The sequence below is a fragment of the Mus pahari genome, chromosome 12 (genome assembly GCF_900095145.1).
Source record: "Mus pahari chromosome 12, PAHARI_EIJ_v1.1, whole genome shotgun sequence".
Lineage (NCBI taxonomy): Eukaryota > Metazoa > Chordata > Mammalia > Rodentia > Muridae > Mus > Mus pahari.
The window spans coordinates 80878284-80896476 of NC_034601.1; the positions used below are offsets into that span (position 1 = coordinate 80878284).

General features: G+C 46.1%; 1 protein-coding gene across 7 annotated transcripts in view; it reads right to left on the reverse strand.

The window, feature by feature from the left end:
- Positions 1–2742: 2742 nt before the first annotated feature.
- Tiam1 (T cell lymphoma invasion and metastasis 1) overlaps positions 2743–18193 on the reverse strand; it is a 345165-nt gene continuing 329714 nt past the window's right edge. For all 7 annotated transcript variants that reach the window (XM_029544321.1, XM_029544322.1, XM_021210115.1 and 4 more), the window contains 6 exons: positions 15571–15679; positions 14119–14177; positions 13510–13612; positions 10176–10263; positions 8546–8718; positions 2743–5225 (listed from right to left, as the gene is read on the reverse strand). In XM_029544321.1, the coding sequence (XP_029400181.1) occupies positions 4756–5225; positions 8546–8718; positions 10176–10263; positions 13510–13612; positions 14119–14177; positions 15571–15679 (1002 nt within the window). In that variant the 3' untranslated portion in view covers positions 2743–4755. The remainder of the gene's footprint in view (positions 5226–8545; positions 8719–10175; positions 10264–13509; positions 13613–14118; positions 14178–15570; positions 15680–18193) is intronic.

An 18193-nucleotide genomic window follows, 5' to 3' on the forward strand; every position in this document is an offset into this window, starting at 1 on the left:
AGAGAGGAACATGCTCGATGTTCCTTTCCTTCTCCCCAGAAACCAACCCCCTCTTCTGACCTCACGGACACTGTTCACACACACACACACACACACACACACACACACGTGGTGTGTACATACATGAGATGGCGTGTGATGCAGATGCCTTTCCAGCATCAAATCACTCAGCTTAGGCTCATTAGACATTAAGTTCAGGCACATCAGATAACACAATGCCCGTGAAGCGCACTGATTTGGGATCAGTCACTCTGCCTGGAGTCAGGCTTTTGTATCCCTCTTTGTGTGTGTGCGCGAACTCATGGTGATGGTAGTGGTGACAGCACCACAAGTCAGCACTGGGTTCCTTCCTTAGCTCTTCCCTACCTTAATTCTTGAAACAGGGTCTCAAAGACCCTGGAACTCTCTGAGCCAGCTCGACGGACTGCCCAGTGAGTCCCAGCAGTCATCTTAGGTCAACCTCCCTGGTCCTGAAATTACAGGCACGAACTTAAAAATTATTTGTTGCATATGTATTGGTGTGAGGGTGTCATATATTCTGGAACTGGATTTATAGACAGTTGTGAGCTGTCCCGTGGGTGCTGGGAATTGAACCCGGGTCCCTTTTCCAGCTCCAGTGTGTACTCATTTTTTTTTTTTTTGGTTTTTTTTGTTGTTGTTGTTGTTTTCACCCAAGACAGGGTTTCTCTGTGTAACCCTGATTGTCCTGGGACTTACTCTGTAGACCAAACTGGCCTCAAACTCAGAAATCCGCCTGCCTCTGCCTCCCAAGTGCTGGGATTAAAGGTGTGCACCACCACGCCCGGCTCCCAGTGTGTATTCTTAAACCTGACTTTTTATGTGGGTTATGGAATTGAACCCCAGTCCTCATGCTTGAGAAGACACTTTTCCTACTGAGCCATGGCCCAGCCGCCAGTTTTCTTCGTTTCTTCCATCATCCTGGGGCAGTCGATGCTATTGGTCCTCAGACACCTCTGCCTGAGCACAGACCCACCCACAAGCAAGGCTATGAGCTAGACTGACTGGGCGATCAGCAAGGTAAAAAATTACATGGAGTTCGGACATGGGGAGCGTGTGTGTGTGTGTGTGTTTGTGTGTGTGTGTGTGTGAATGTGTGTTCACAGGTATGTGCATTTGTGTGGTGGGTGTATGCTTGTGTGTGCAGCATGAGTGTGTGTGTAAATGTGTGTTCACAGGTTTGTACATTTGTGTGTATATGCTTGTGTATGCAGCTTGAGTGTGTGTGTGTGTGTATGTGTGTGTGTGTGTCTGTGTGTGTGTGTGGAGAGAGTGATGACTGACCAGGTAAGACTGTTCAAGACTCTGAGCCTCTGACTGAGAGAACTGACAAATGGCCACCTTTTGTTCCGGGTCTGTAGAAGCCTAGGGCTGCAGACCCTTGTGACAGAATGCAGTGTTTCAAGTTTACTTACCCACACCTGAGTTCTGCACTGTGCCTCGAGCACCCTGAGAAGCCCCTCACAAACCCAGCAAACTCCCCAGCCTGCTCACACTGGGACAAGGCAAGAGACAGGAAAAAAAATGGATTGTACCAACCACGGACTGAAAATTGTGAAGAACCCTGCATCTGACTTAAATGCAGACCCATTTCTTGTTTCTGCGATGCTACCCAGTGGCTGTCCCATATGGCATGTGTTCTATCAGCCACGACCAGCATTGAGTGTGTGGGAGGTCCCTGTTGTATAGGCAAACACTGTATCATTTACCCTGCGTAAATGATACAGTGTGGCAAGCACCCTCAGTTTTGGTATACACAAGTTCTTAGTAACAAATGAGTGTTTTGCATTTGTTTGTTTGTTTGAGCAAGGTCTCACTATGTAGCCCTGGCTGTTCTGGCTCCCGGTGTAGACCAGGCTAGCCTTGAGCTGAGATCTGCCTGCCTTTGCCTCTTGAGTGCTGGGATGAAAGGTGTGCACTCCTACTGCCTGATCCTGGTTTTGATTTCTTATTCTCTAGATCTTTAGACCAGTATTTCTTTTTAAATCATTATGGAGAATTTCATTCATATGAATAAGAAAATATGATCATATATACCAACTGCCTCCACAACCCACTCAACACATCCTGTCCCAACTTCATGTCTTTTCTTTTAAAATAACCTATTTAAGTACAGTAGTACTGGCCACCTTAGGCCAGGATGTTTAATATTATTTATATTTTGGTTAAAAGTTCACTCTTTGCCAAAGCATCTTTCCTGGAAGATCACAACAGCTACTTCAATTTTCTTACATTGTGAGACAGGGCCTCGCTCTGCAGCTGGATCTCACTTGCAACTTAGCTATATATCCCTGAGCAGCCTCAAAGTTGTCCTCAGCTTCTGACTGCTTCCCGAATGCTGAGGTCACAGCCAGGTGCCTTCATGTGCCACCACCACACACACACACACACACACACACACACACACACCACACCACAGCCACCAGAATGGCTCACCACGTAAAAAGCATCACTACTACACCTAACTTAAGTGCAGTATCTGGGGTTACATGGTGTGATAAGAAGGACCCATTTCTGTAAGCTAACCTCCACAGGCACACCATGGCATGCATGCATATGCGTGTGTGTGTGTGTGTGTATGCGCGCGTGTGCGCGCATGCACACATGTACACACACAGACACACATACACACAAAGACAATCACAGGAATTTTCTCTCCTGACTTGCTCTCTCCCGCACTTAGCTCTTCAACCCTCTATCAAACAAGGCACAGGGAAGTCAAAGCCCTTTTCAGTTCTTTTATTGTTGGACAGGCATTTACAACGTTCCATTCATAGACCTAAAAACATAAAAATAGACCTTCTTTCAGCTTATAAAAGAAATATATAAGAACTTTTGACATAGACACATCATGACCGTATATACAAGAGACAATGGCACCCTCTCTAAGCACCAGACTTTCCAGTATTTTTTTTCGATGGACGTGTTGCAGGGAGACCAGAAAATGTGACTATCCGACACCTCTGCTTCAGTTTCCCATCCGGACGCAATCGACCCCGAGATGTTATGAACAGTGCAGTGGTACAAAGGGCATAGAAACCATTCTACAGCTTCTTAAGAAAACCAGAAGATATAGCAAAAACTTTAATAGAATAAAACTTTCAAAAGATCAAGCTCAAAGCCCTGGAAACCCGAAAGGGGGGGAGGGGTAGAGGCCAGGAAAGCAGGAGAGCAAGCGGGGGTGGGATGGGGGAGGCTTTAGAGCATGGTGTTCTGAACTCTCGATCTGGAAATATAAAGTCATAACTGATTCTTATAAAATATAATTGCTAAAGCTACTATAAAATTCAGGTCTTTAAAGTACCTACCGATGTATCAAACACCAAATAGATATATAGATATATAGATATATAGATATTTTTTATTTCCAAAAACAAAGTTTTCATATTATTTAAACCCTTCTTAAGGAATGGACATTGTGAAATGGGGAGGAGGAGGGAGGAACAAAAAGCTATAAACCTTTTTTTTTTTTTTAAATGAAAGTGCTAGAATGGGTTTTGTTCTTCCTGTCTGGACATCCATTTAGAAGGTTAGGCCCCGTAGCGAGTTTACCCTGTCTCACTGGCATGGAGGAAATATTAACCACAAAGGACATCTCTGAAGAGGTTCTAAGATTCTGCCGTGGACTGTCAGGGAAGGGGAAGTCATCTGTGGATGAAGATGCAAGTTTGATGGGAAAACCAATGATTGCCATGGCAACCCCATGAGGAGGCTCCCCTCCCCCACCATGAGCAACAGACACACACACACTGCCCCATTTCCTGTCCCTGTAATACAACCAAACTCCCATCTCAAATATAGATTCATACATTTTAAAAAAAAAATCTGTTTCTCAGAAAAGTTTATTCTTAGCATGAGCTTCTTGTTGGCTGTTTATGTATAAATATAAAGTCATCGTCGTGCCCCGCTTGCTCTGCAAAAGGTTATACCCTCATTTTCAGACTGAGTTACACCTAACACTGTAAATTCTCATGTATTTGTGCCCCTGCATCTCAAGGAAAATACAAAAAAATAGTGTTTCTTTTTTTTCTTCTCTCTCCCTCTAAGTGATAAATTTGGATCTCTTTTCCAAGAGTTTGGCATCTTTATAATTCTCTGCAAATCTAGAGCTTCCAGACACTGACACAGAGTAAGACCGGCTATAGACATGAACAGAAGAGAGAAAAAAAAAAGAATAAAGGCTCATCAAACAGAGACGACCACCCTTTCCTCACACATTCTTAAGATACACAGATATTCTCGGACGCTGAAGAGGGAAGGAGTCAGAACACTGCACGCTGTACAGGTGTTTGCATCTGTTCCGTTTCTGGATGTGTATTTGAAGGTGGTTGTTTCTCAGCTGCAAGACTGGACTCAGAGAGGTGGAGCTGGGACACCTCTGTGCATGCCGTCCTGCCCCTGCTTTGACTGCTGGGGTGGGGACGGTTTGATTTCCAGCGCTATAGATTCTTCGTTCTAAATCTTCAGGCCCCGATGAATTGAGAATAAATAAAAGAAAGCCCTTGGCACAGAGGGAAGGACTCAAGCTTGTCTGGGATTCTCAACGATTCTCTCTGATGTCATTAAGAATGATGAAGGTGGGTGGCTACATGGCTTCAGACTCGAGTCAGCTGCCAAAATCTGTGTGCAAGAGTGCGACCTAAGGGGACATTCTCGTGGATAGCACAGGAGGGTGGGCGGAGTGAGGGTGGGGCCAGCATCGTATCTACACACACATTCTCTAAAGGGACAAGGAAGTCATATCTCCGTGTTCAGTTTTCTGGAGGGGGCAAAGTCTTCGCGCCTGACCCAAATGACTTCCTCGCTCGCACTCTCCAGGCCCCCGTTGATGCCGGACAGGGCTGCTTGCTTCTTGAGCTGGGTCATGCGGGAGGCGTGGCTATCGAGGGTTCTCCGTCCTCGGCCCCGCTGACTGATGGAGGCAGCCTGAAGCTGCTCCTGCAGGTCTCTGTCCACTGAGGTGCCCTTCAGGGACTCACAGAATTCATCATCGTCACTGAGGATGTCTGTCTCCTTGATGTCATCCTGCTCCTCGTACTGAGCAAGATCAAACTGTTCCTCTACCCATCGGTCAGTGTCCCCACCACTGGGGGGCTGCTGGGGCTCTTTCTCCGGGCTGCTGGCTGAGATGGCATCAGAATCAATGGTAAACCTGTTTCGGGCCAGTCGCCGCCGCCTCCTCCCAAGAGACTTGCTTGGGGCAGACACTGCACACACACACAAAAATATAAAAACAAACCCCCACATGCTTTACTGTGAGATGAAAATCCAGCAAGCAAAGAAAAGAAGCACAAAAGGTGAATGGGGCTTCAGGAGTTTGGGGTCTAGCCCTTACCATCTCTGTAGTGTCTACCTTGCTCAGACGTCTGAAGGGAAGATGTCGCTCTAAGGATGGGCCCAGAGACTAAGGAGTGAGGGTCTAAACACTAGAGGCCCTGGGTTATGGAGAAGGAAATAATCTACTTTAATCTGTGCACCCACAAGACAGGAAACACAGATATCTGCTGTTCTCAGCCTTGGGCCAGAGACTGTCCTCAACTCAACTGTGCCCATGGCTCTCTGAGGGTCACTTAGCCAGAAGAGAGGTGTTTGATAAGCCTGAGAGAAGCCTTCGGGGTTTTGCTGTCTGTGAAGGCATCGCTGTGCTCTCTGGAGCACTGTGCTATGGACAGTGCTTTCCAGAGACGTGAGCACCCACAGTTAGATTGAGGGCATCACATTCTTGAAGACTGGATGTCAGTTGTCAGTGCCCTTCCAGTCCACTCTTTGCATCCTTTCCGATAAGGAAAGGCTAAGCAGAGCCATGGTCCTAACTTAACTCCAAGCTGTGAATCAACAACTCTTCTACAGTGCAATTAAAACTAAAGTGTGCCTGAGTGGTGAAGGAGAGAAATAATAGATGCCACTCTAGCACTGAGGAACAGTGCGCCACGGAAAGTTACTCCAAGTTAAAATATTGGGGTTCATTAATTTACCCCACTGCCCTCCAGGAAGCCAGGATTACTAAAGGCAAGCAAACAAATAGTGATTCCAATCAAGCAGGCAAGGAATGCTCCCAGCACTCTCGCTGCACACAATGGCTCTCGTGGAAACGACGCCACCTCTCCCTGGAGGCCAAAGTGGCTGTTGCATCGGACATGGGTGAGATGAAATGCAACACAGGCGTTTCCCACAGAGGGAGCAAGGCACACACCAGTCAGGAGCTGCTGTCCTGGAACCCAAGTCTCAAAAGCAGCGAGGCTGCTTCAGAGCTGCCAGGAGACACCCACTGTCCATGCTCTGCGTGTCCCATTATCCCCACACACAGAACAGACCGCACCGCGCTTGTTTAAAGATGGGGATAGAAAGAAACCCCAGGGAACATGGGAGGAAATGGAAAGCTACTTCCCTGCTGGGCAAAAGCAAAGTGTCTTCTTCGCTTTGAGCCTAACCCCACTGCAGTCCAACCTTGTCCTACTCAATAGCTACATCTGAATGACATCAGTTCACTACTGGTCTACTGGAAATGTGAGAATGATCTTTATGATGGGACTTAGGGGCCAAGTGCAGTCATGGCTGCCTCTCTGAAACGTGCCAAGATAAGATGATGTATGCAGATGGCAGATGGGTGGGCAACAGTGAAAATAGAGCAAAATACTAATTATGAAATATAGAGGGATGGATTCTTTTAGCTGCTCCATAAGCCTCAGATTTTCCATAAAAAGACTATAGACTATGAGAAATCTTAAGTCGGTTATTGGCCGAAGTAATCCCACTTTAGAGTAAGTATGGAGGCGGGATATTTGTCTTTACGCTCTCCGGGCTGCACACAGGTCTTGAGAAATGCAGAGTGTGTTGCGGTTGTCTGCCCTTTATGAAAAAGACACTTAATAAGCCAGATGGCATTAGTGGGTCCCTCTCGGCCTCAGAGAGGCAGCCTTTGCCTGATCCACTGGAGTGCCATTGTGTAAATCGTGGAACACAGATACTCCAATGGTAGTGAGTTACGTCAAAGGCAGGGTGGATAGAAACGTTTTTCAGCCAAAAAATGAGCCCTCTGGCAGGAAAACAAACAAAATACGCTTTCAATCGTACAAATCCAAAAGGCTGTCACGTTGAGGCTTTCTCTTGGCATTTGTAACGGCTTAGAGCAGGTACTGGGTTTGTTTGTTTTTTGTTTTTTGTTTTTGTTTTTGTTTTAATTTTTATTTCTAAGATTATCTCAGGAGAAAAACTTTGGTACAAAATGTGAGTGCGTATGTGTTTTGGGTTTGTTTTGTTTTGTTGTAAATGCACTTCTGAATTTAGGTTCCTAAGGTAACAGCAAGAGCCACTGCTAGCTAGGGTCCCTGAGGTCGGTGCATATTTCCCAATTAAACACCCCACAGCAAACAAGAGAAACACAAAAAACCACTTGAACAAATTTCTCTCTTGCCTGCTTTTACAGAGTACTCCCTGAGAGGCTGTGGGCATGGATGGATACATGACTCTCAGGCTGTTTGAAGAACCTTGTAGTTTTGGGGTTTGGGGCTCTGGGTTCTAGGTTTTCAATCAGCATATCAACTGAATGTTGAACAGACTAAAAGTAGCCTCCACCAACATCCATCTCAAGGTACCTAGGACTATAACAGGACGAGTCAGGGTTGGTAGGTTATACCTATGACGTCACAGCTCTTCCTGCATCCCTACAACACGACTGAGGACTGGTGGGGAGGAGACTGCGTCAAAGGCAGAAATCGGTTTGTCTGTTTGCCTGTCTGCCGGTTTGTAAAGGAAATTTATTCTACTGGGCTCCTCCCTGAAAAATTCTGGGCTGCATCTTAGGAAAGGAGGGTTAGGATGTAGATGGCTCTCTGTCAGTCCAACACTGGGAAAACACCCCTCTCCTGGGCTTGCTCTATTGCCATCTGCACATAGTGGCAATGGTGCCCCTTCTTCCTTGTTCCAGAGACGTGGGATAAGTGCCCCAAGAGCATTTACTGGGGACCAGTTAAACTCCCCTTTCTTCTTTTCCAGTAGCCACTGAAACCTTCCCTAAACTAACCCTGAGACTGAAACTAAAGTTACAGGCACAAAGTGAGGGTCAACTGGTCTACCATGCCTGAGTGCAGGCAGCATCCTCACTGAGAAGGGGCTGTGTCTTCCGCTAGACTGTGAAGTCACGGTGTTCTCAGTAGAAGGGGCTATGACCTGCTGACCTCACTGCTTTCTACTGAACAAAGCTGGCTGCCATGCCAAGCAGCGACTCATTCCACAAGCAGGCTATGAGAACCCCTTCCAAAAGAGGTTGCATTGGGTTGGTCAATGAGAGAGGAGCATACCAGCCAAAGGGGAGGCAGCGAGGGAAGGCTGAGGGAAGGGAAGAACTGCAAGCAAAGGGAAGGTTCCCCAGAAGCCATCAGGAGGGAGACAAGGCATGAGCCTCACACCACGGAAGAAGACCCTACTAACATCAACCCCCCACAAGACCAAGCCTAACTCCTGCCCCCGGAGACCTACAGTGGAGCTGGGGTGACGGGGATCTTGTAGGTCTGAATCCCCACAGTACCTGCCCTGCTCATGGCTGGTCTGGCGCCTTTAAGCGCACATAACCTCTTGCCTCCAAAGGGGACATACTGCTGGGCTGAGGGAAGGCTTTCCGTTTTGAGGAGCTGTCTTCTGTGTTTATCTCGCAGGATTGAATGCACAGACTTCAGAAAGTCCTTTCTGCTCTCCGGGGAACTATGAAAAGAAGATTTACACGTGTTAGGGAGCCAGGACTCAAGGGAGAGAACTTATAAATGCAGCTAAATAAACGTCTCCAAGGGCGAAGGGGAAATGGGCGACGGTTTCCATGCTCAGCTGCTATCTCGTGGCAGAGCTAAAACACGCAATCCCTTCACGGTTTGCAAATCATCCTCTAGAGCCATATTAGGACAGAGTCCCCCCAATAATGAATAGATAATAGATGAAGTTGTTGGATACCAGGAGGTTGCTGGAATTCTGCTCTTGACACTTAAGTCTCCGTCTTATGTACTTGCTGTAGAATGATCTTAAGGAGAAAATGGACTGTGAGACTGTCGTGCCTTTGCAGCCCCACAGACATCCCAGTGAGCTTGCTCTTTCTTCCCGGGCCCTGACGCACACATGAAGTACCAAGGGCAGATTGCTAAGAACTATTCTTAAGACCTGCAAAGTCTTCTCAGGCCCAATTGTCACGGCAGAAAACCATCTTCTAGGTCAGAGTTATTTTTCTTTAAGTTCAACATATGTGTGTACATACATATATATGTGTACCCATGTGGTGCAGGCACGCACACATACACACTTTGCTGTGCGTGACCGTTTTCTGGACATCAGCCCCAGACACCCCTCCCCTCAGAGATGATATGGCAAACATGTCTCGTGAGCTGTGACCCATCTGAATGCCGAGACTGAACATATTCAGTGCATTTTCTGTGATGCTCTGGGCAGAGCATTCTCTGTCAGTCTTGGCTGCCCCTCAAGCTGACTAAGGAAGCAATGAATCTGAGGTACATTGCACCTTCACTGTTTGATAAACGTATCTTCTAGCTATATTAGCAAATAACATTAAAGATATTACGAGTGATGATAATGGTATGAATTCTGTTATCACTGCAGGCAGTGTGTAGCATATTAGTACTCTACGTGAAGAACTAGATGAATATTGAGTTAATCACTGAACTCACACGACTAATTAAAGATGGGTCATATTTCAAGCCAAACAGGATGGCATACGCTATTCTAGAGCAAGAGACAGGAAGAGGAGGAGGTGGAAGCATGGGAGGAAGGAAGGAGTGGGGACAATCAACACATTACGAGTCCCTCAAAATGTCCCTGTGATCAACAGCGGCCATTGTCCCTGTGCTGGGTCTCTGAAGCTTAGGAATGCTGGGAAGGCCTTCAGCCCCTAGTCCCTCTCACAGCACCACACAAAGCACCCCAAGGGAGCCTCACGGCTTGCCCTGCTCTACAGAAAGAATGCCCGCTTCGGTCAGTGCAATCCCCACTTCCTTTCGGAAAGCGAGTAAGTAAACCAGGTTCCTGTCTGCATTCTGATGACAGTAGTTTTCATTTACACAGCTACAGTTCGTTGGGAAGTGTTAACTTCTCTGAGCGGAGGCAGAGATGGAGGAAGGTCTCTGGGGCGGGGCCCAACTTCCCAGAGCCCGGCTCACCTGCAGCAGAGGTGGAAAACCCGCTCGGGCCTCCCTTCTGACTCTGACTTCACGTGGACAATTTCGCATACCGCATTCGCCTCTGCATCTGGAAATAAGTTAGAAGGGTGTCAGGTGAGGCAGACTTATGCAGGCTTCTACTTTTTACAGAGGAATTTTTCATGCTTGGTGTCTGCTTAAGACACTGCAAAGCAACTTGAGACCAAAGTCACTTCATCCCTACCTTGAGCTAACGAGAGGGACGCTAGAAGCCCAGTGTGCACTGTGAAGAACAGAACAGAGGGCTGGAGAGAGGGGCAAGTGGTTAAGAGACTGGGGGGCTTACAGAACACACTCACGCTCACACACACACATGAGCATGCACGAGTGCATACACACACAAATCTTAATACAACACCATGAAGCTCTCCCAGATGGTCTAGCAGATGGACCACACTGAGGAAGCCACCCTGCTCCCCAGCCTCGTCGGCTGAACTAGTTCAAGCAGGCGCTAAGTTCTTTGGGCCCAATGGTGCCTCGGAGCCCAGTGCGTAACTTCACCAGGACAGGGCACAGGGAGGCCAGCATTGGCTTATGTTTTGGAGTCCTCTCTTTATTTGACCACAGCTAATGCCCAAACAAGCTACCTAGGCAACTGAAAACAGGCTTCTGCAGCCTAGCACGGCTGTGCTCTGAGAAGCTCTACCAGCAGCTGACTGGGACAGATGTAGATACTCACAGCCAACCACTGGGCTGAGGTCGGGACCCCAGGGAAGAGTTAGGGGGAGGATTGAAGGAGCTGAAGGGGATGGCAACTCTATAGGAAGAACAACAATATCAAGTAATCCGGACTCCCCTAAGAGTTCCCAGAGACTAAGCCACCAGCCAAGAGCATACGTGGGCTGGCCCATGGCCCCTGGCACATATGTAGCAGAGGACTGCCTTGTCTGGCTTCAGTGCGAGAGGATGTGTCTAATCCTGTAGACTTGATAGCCCAGGAAAGGAGGATGTAGGGGGTGGAAGGAGGGATGGTGGGGGTAGAGCTCCCTCTCAGAGGCAAAGGGGAGGGAGATGGGATGAAGAACTCTTGGAGGAGAGACCGGGAAGGGGGCAACATTTGGAATGTAAATAAATAAAACAATTTCAAAAAAAAAAAAAAAAAACATTCCTCTGCTAGCCTTCCCAAGTTGTCCACTAAAAAGAGCAGAGCTGAGCAATAAGGAAGTAAGAAACTGCTCTCTGTATACTTCTAAACTCTCTTTTAACATCCATGAATTTACTGTGAGCAGGCACCCGTGTGCCGCGAGGGAAAGCCGGGGAACATTCGTGAGCCTGTTTTCTTCTTCCACACAGGGTCCTGGAGATGAAACTCGGGTCGTCAGTGTTGGCTGCACTCATGGATGGGTGTGGAACCCATGGAAACAGAGGGCCAGCTCCGAGGGCTGACGCTGTGTCATGCCAACAACGCTACATTGGGTTAAGTCGTGATTAAAGTGCCTGTGAAGGGAAAGGTTCACTGCAGACACTTCGGGCCTCCACACCTCTAGGCTCCAACTTCCCCAGGGGTTCAGAACCCTCCCCTATGGCTACATCACCTAACTCTCTATCTGCCAAACTTCCCCAAACTAAGACAAAAAAATCTAGAAACGTCAAGTACTGATTCTTGGATCCACTGGAATAATAATAATAATAATAATAATAATAATAATAATAATCCCCATAATGCAGCATTGTGACCAGGGTTCCTAGCTCAACTAAAATATGCTTTCATCTGGAAGGCTTTAAATTTGATTTGAATGAACGGCAGAGGTTGGGAGGACGAAATGTCATTACCACAAAGGCTGCTTTGTCTTCAGAATGTGAAGTTATGTCCTTAACCAAGGCAAAATTCCTGGCTAAGAAGCCCACTGCCTGCCACAGAAATCAACCTCCACATTTATAAACCTGGTATGAAGAAATGTGGTCAGATAACATAAGCCGATTAACTTTAGGATTAACTTTAAGAAGATAGCATTAAAAGACATCAGGGGCTAGAGAGGTGGCTCATTGGTTAAAAGACTCCGCTGCTCTCCCGGGACCTGGCTTCACTTCCCAGCACCCATATGGTCCCTAACAAGTGTTATTCCGGGGGTCTGGCTCCCTCTTTTGGATTTTTCAGGAACTGCATGCACATGGCATATAGCATACCAACAAACAAAACTCTAATACACATACAACAACTTTAAAAGAGACAGCACTAGCATTTAAGTGTCTAAACCTCAAAATACTACCGCAGTGGCAATAGACCTGTGATCCCAAAGCATCTGCCAATTTCCCTGTAAATCAAGTTTGAAATCCCCTACAACAATTCTAAAGAAAACACACACATGCACCTACTCTGCTCGCTCACTTAATCAGCTCATTCATTTATTCATTCATTCATTCACTAGTTAATGAAGCTGTTTAAAAGGAGGCAGTGTAGTGAATACTCTAGCATGGAGATGGGAGCTCGCAGCCCCTAACCCTAGCTGAGCAGCTACTGAGAATCCAGCTTCTTCGAGAGGAGAGTCAGTTTTCTTTAAGGGTGTGGCCACCATGTCCCATTAGATGTCTCCACACTCCTGAGTACAGACGTAACACAAATTGGACTTGGTGGGTTACTGATTAAGAAGAAAAAGTGCGGAGGTTGGGAAGGAGTGGTGGTGGGGAAAGATCTGGGAAGAATTGGGGAAGAGTGAATATGATCAAATATACTGTATTAAGGTTTTAAGGAATGAAAAAAGGGGGCCAGAGATGGCTCAGCAGTTAATACATATATATGTGTGGCTGGCTGGCTGGATAGATAGATAGATAGATAGATAGATAGATAGATAGATAGATACACACACACATATGTATATGGGTAGAATATGTATATGTGTGCACATGCATGTGTGTATGAACGTGTGTATATATGCACGCACGTGCGCGTGTGTGTGTGTGTGTGTGTGTGTGTGTGTGTGTTAATATGAGGCAATGGAGATGGAGGGAAGAATTAACTTAAGCATAGAAGATAAGAGGTAGGAGGGCAGACCAGGAATGAATATAGACATAACTCATACATGGATAAGAAATGGGAACCCAGGCCCAGAGATGACTTAGCAGGCAAAGGTGCTTATGGCCAAGCATGGTGACCTAAGTGTGAACTCTGAGTCCTATGTGATGGGTAAGGAGCAGCTGCTGCAAGTTGTCCTCTTACCTCCCCAGGAAGTGACATGGCACATGCATATACAAACATACATAGCTTTTTAATATAAAAGAGAAGGAGGAGGAGGAAGAGGAGGAGGAGGAGGAGGAGGAGGAGGAAAATGGAAACCTGGCACACGCCAGTGCTTACCTGCACTGGGCAGAGCTCGGACCTGCAAAGCTTCGGTAGGGATCATGTGGCGAAACCGGAAAGGGTCCCACTCCTCATAGATCGACAGCCTGTGAGAGCCAACCTGCAGGAGAGCCGCAGTCTGTTGTTCAAGGGCAAGGTCATCTGCCTGAACCAGCTCCCCAATTTCCACATCAGTGGCAAACTCAGGATCTCAGAGCTAGCCACAGGAACATCATGTCACCCTCATACACTTCTGCTCCCTGGCAGATTCAAGAGGCTGCGTGACCAATATGACGCTGTGCAAACAGCCTTGCGAATTAAATGCAGAGAAGAGAGTCGGGGAAAGAGACAACGAGGAGAAAATAAATCTCATACATGAAGGAGAGAGAGAGAGAGAGAGAGAGAGAGAGAGAGAGAGAGAGAGAGAGGCAAAAGTCGTTCTCGCTGTGGGGATGCTCAGTATGTATCCACTCATGTGCTCCACACAGGAAGCAGGCAGACCAGGGTCTCCTCCAGAGAACTTAGGGACACTCACAGAGGAAATGGGAGGCTTTTGCTGATTAAGGGTAGAACTAGACCAGCAGATAGGGACACGTGGAAAATATGGGATGGAGGGAGAACACTTACAAGTTTCTTCTTCTGCTTGGAACCGTCTTTATACACAAGGACCACGGCCGTTTTGAAAACTGCAAGGGAGAAACAGGAGGGGCCATTACAGAAGAGCGCAGGCTGCCCCGCTTGACTGCAGTAACTCACGGCAGCGCTGCTACTGTTCAGAGAGCGCTCAAACCCCAGGCTGAGGACTCCCAGCCATCTTGACCTTAGTTACCACGTCTGAAAGTCAAAGCCTTTAATCTAAGTAGACAAAGCCTAAATAAATAGAAATAGCCTCTACCAAAGGGGTAGGGGAAATTAAGTGTATTTTAGCTTTACTGTTTTAAGGTTTAAACTTAGCTGCGCTCACTGTAGTAGCTGAAGGACTAATGCGGTGCCTCTAATAACTGCTTAAGTGATTTATATTTATGCGAATTAAGTCCCCCCCCCATATCTAAAACACACAGTATTTATAATTCAGGAACTAGAATTCACCTTTTTGGCCTAATTCCTTAGTAAGAGTTACGTAGCTCTAAGTGGGAAGGGTCAATAAACATTAGTGTTTCACACTGACTGGAATATGACTGGGCAGGTCCATCTGGGCATTACATCAGGAAAGGAGGAACATTCAGTGAGACAGAGAAAAGCAGTTAAGTACTGCTCCTTCCCAAGCCAGAAACATCAGGTCCGGAGGGCACCATCTGCTAGATTCCCTAGCCCGAGCCTTCTAGGGAAGGATGGGGACAAAAGGCACTCTAAAACAGCAGCAGGGACTGCTAACCACTTGGTGCTCAGGAACAACCCTGCAAGAGGCCATATTCACACTGCACTGCAAACCATGAGCCACAGCTCCTGAACCAGGCACGTCTCTCAGTATGACAGCTTAGGTTTTCTCCCTCAAAAACATGAGGGCGAGATTTTCTTACGTGACCTCCGCCTGACCTCCCTGAAATAGATGATCAAAATAGATGACCAATCTGTCTACTCCCACTAGCATTAATAACACAATTGAGATCTCCCTGATAACCCGGGCGACACAATAGTTCAGCTGAGAAATGGCCTCCTAAGTCTTGGCCTTACATAGAGCAGAGCAGAGCTGATCCAGGGAGGAGATGAAGGGCCAAGATCTGAGCTCTCAGAAACAGTTTACTCTTGATTCTTTGGCTTTTCTTCATTTACTATCAGTTCATTATTTTATAAGGACACATGGATGAACAGGTGAAATTATTTTTTAAAATAAGATGTTAAAAAAAAAATCACTTCTCAGAGTGTGCGTGCACAGCCACGCCCACACACACAGCTGAGTGGCTACCACATTGAACCCGTTTATCGAGAAGGTTTAATTTACATTCATTTGTACTTATTTGGAGCAGCAGGCTATTATTAGCTTCGTTATAATAAAACATCTCTTGGAAAGGTAATATTCTTGTTTGGAAAAACCGAGTCAGCCATTTCCCATCCCTGACACCCTCTTCTGACACATACCGAAGGCTGCCAATTCTGGCTCCTTTTTCCACTTTCCCAGTGAGGCAGGTGGGTTCAGCCAGATGACGCTGGTGTGCAAGAGCAGATCACCCATGCTCAGATCCGCGACCTGCAAATCAGAGGCGGAGCAAGCTTACTCTTGGTGTTGTCCATATGAAGGTTTGCATGTGGTTTAAAAATACGGGAGGAGGTCGCTGTCAATTATACTTCATGAAAATATTGCTCCTAAAAATGCTTGCTTAATATTCAGTTAAATACACTAAATACCTTTATTTGGCAGTTCCACAATGTGTGTGTGGGGGGGGGGGGCATGTGTGCATGTATGAATCAAAGTTCCAAATTGTATGCTATAGACAGATGGTTTTGACTTACCATAGTTTTTGCTAATGTTTTAACTTGCATTGAGTTTGTTCAATAATTAAATATATTTTTTGATTTAGACATTTCTATCTGAACATAGGTTTATCAGGATATAATCGCACTTAAGTTTAGAAGCACCCCATACAGCATTCATTCATTGCACATAAAGAAAAAAGTTCTAATTTTCCTTTGTTCTATACTTGTCTATTAAAATATCAGGAATGAGATGACAAAGGGGGAATAAGCCAGGGTTCACAGTCTACAAAGTTAAAACTTTTACATTCAATGAAGAAGTTTCTTAAGGAGAATGGGATAGTCTTGGAGACCGATGACAAACGCCCCACCAGAACACCCAGAGAGCCACACAAGTGAGTTCAGACTTTAGCAAGAAGTAGAATAATCCGGCTTTCCTTTTCCAATTCATTTTAAGAAACTCGTACTTCACTTTAGAATTGGGGAAGCCGAACCAGAAGTCTGGAGGTTTCTTGCCACACATGTGAAGCGGACAATGACCTCCTCAAAGACCGTGTGGTCAGACTCCAATTGGGCGTTCCTCACGATCAAATGCCAAACACTCAGACAAAGGGTTTCATTTAGACCTAAGCAGGCATGATGAGCAAAAGCAGCCAGTGGTAGCCTTATCTTCACCCCGACAGCACCGTGGCGCTCTCAGTTGCCAGGGGTCAACAGCCGATGAACATTCAATCAAAGGTCCCTATAAAGAGACAGCCATACACTTGAAACTGCAAACTGCTCCAAACACTGACTAGATGCACACCATCCCTGTCCATCCTTCCTGAGACTAGAACCATGGTGGGGTCCAGAGTATTCAAACCACACTTGCCACCTGCCCATTTGGCAGCTAACAGCCCATCTTGGATATCAAATTAACTGTTACAGTTTCACAGTACTCAGTTTATTCAATAATGGTCCCAAAGCCTTTGAACTTCGATGCTACCAATTTAGATATAAAAAAACCAATGTGCTTCCTTCCCATTCAAAAGGCAAAAAATTTCAACTAGGGGAGAAAAATCATAGCTCAACTACCCACAAAACTGTGAAGAAAGAAATAAAACTTCACTCTGGTTTTGCTGTCATGTCCAATGGCAAAGGTGGTGTCCAGCAAGTGTGGTGAGTGACCAGCCATGACAAAAGGGAGTTTGGAGAGAAGGTAAGACAGGGACCTGGAGGCAGGAACTGAAGCAGAAGTCGTGGAGGAGCGCTGCTTACTGGCTTGCCCAGCCTGTTTTCTGATAGAACTCAGGACCACCTGCCCAGAAATGGTGGGTACTACTTTGCTGAAGACTGGGCGCCCATCACATCGATGACTAATCAAGAGAACGCCCTCAGGGGACTGGAGAGATGGCTCGGCAGTTAGAGCACCGACTGCTCTTCCTGAGTTCAAATCCCAGCAACCACCTGGTGGCTCACAACCATCTGTAATGAGATCTGACACCCTCTTCTAGAGTGTCTGAAGACAACTACGTGTACTTACATATAATTTATAATAAATAAATAAATCTTTAAAAAAATAAAAGAAAGAAAAGAGAGAGAATGCCTTCAGATTTGCCTACGGGCAATCTGTCAGGGCATTTTTATCAACCGAAGTTCCTCTTCCCAAATGACTTTACTTATGTTAAATTAAAAAAAACACCTAGCACTTCCCTTTCCCCAGTGGGGGATGCTCTCTGCAATATGATTATAGGTGAAAGAATCAACTGGATTCTAGTAATTACAGCATTGTTGCTGGGAGATATCATTACCAAGGGTAAAAATATTAAGCATTCATATCAATACACTTATTGATATTAAGTAACTCACACCGAGCAAACCTGTAGGACATCTGCATCTAAAGGAACCAGTCTCTACCATGCCTCCCCACATCCCTCCTGTGGAAAACTGTACACATAATTAATACTCAGGAGATGTGCTGAGATAAAGTCTTAGGGAGTCTGTCTTTAAAAAGTCTTTGTGATAGGTGGGTCAAACTCTATTTCCTCCAGGAAACAAAATTGTGTGTGTGTGTGTGTGTGTCACTGTGGTACGTATGTGGTTATGGTATAATGTGACTGTGGTGTATATGTGGTATATGTATATGATGTGTGTAATTCTGGTATGTATGTACATATGGTATGTATGTATGTGTATGGTATGTATGGCATATGTACATGATAGATTGTGTGTGTGTGTGTGTGTGTGTGTGGTACATGATGTGCTTAATTGTGGTATGTATGTACATATGGTGTGCATGTATGTGTATGGT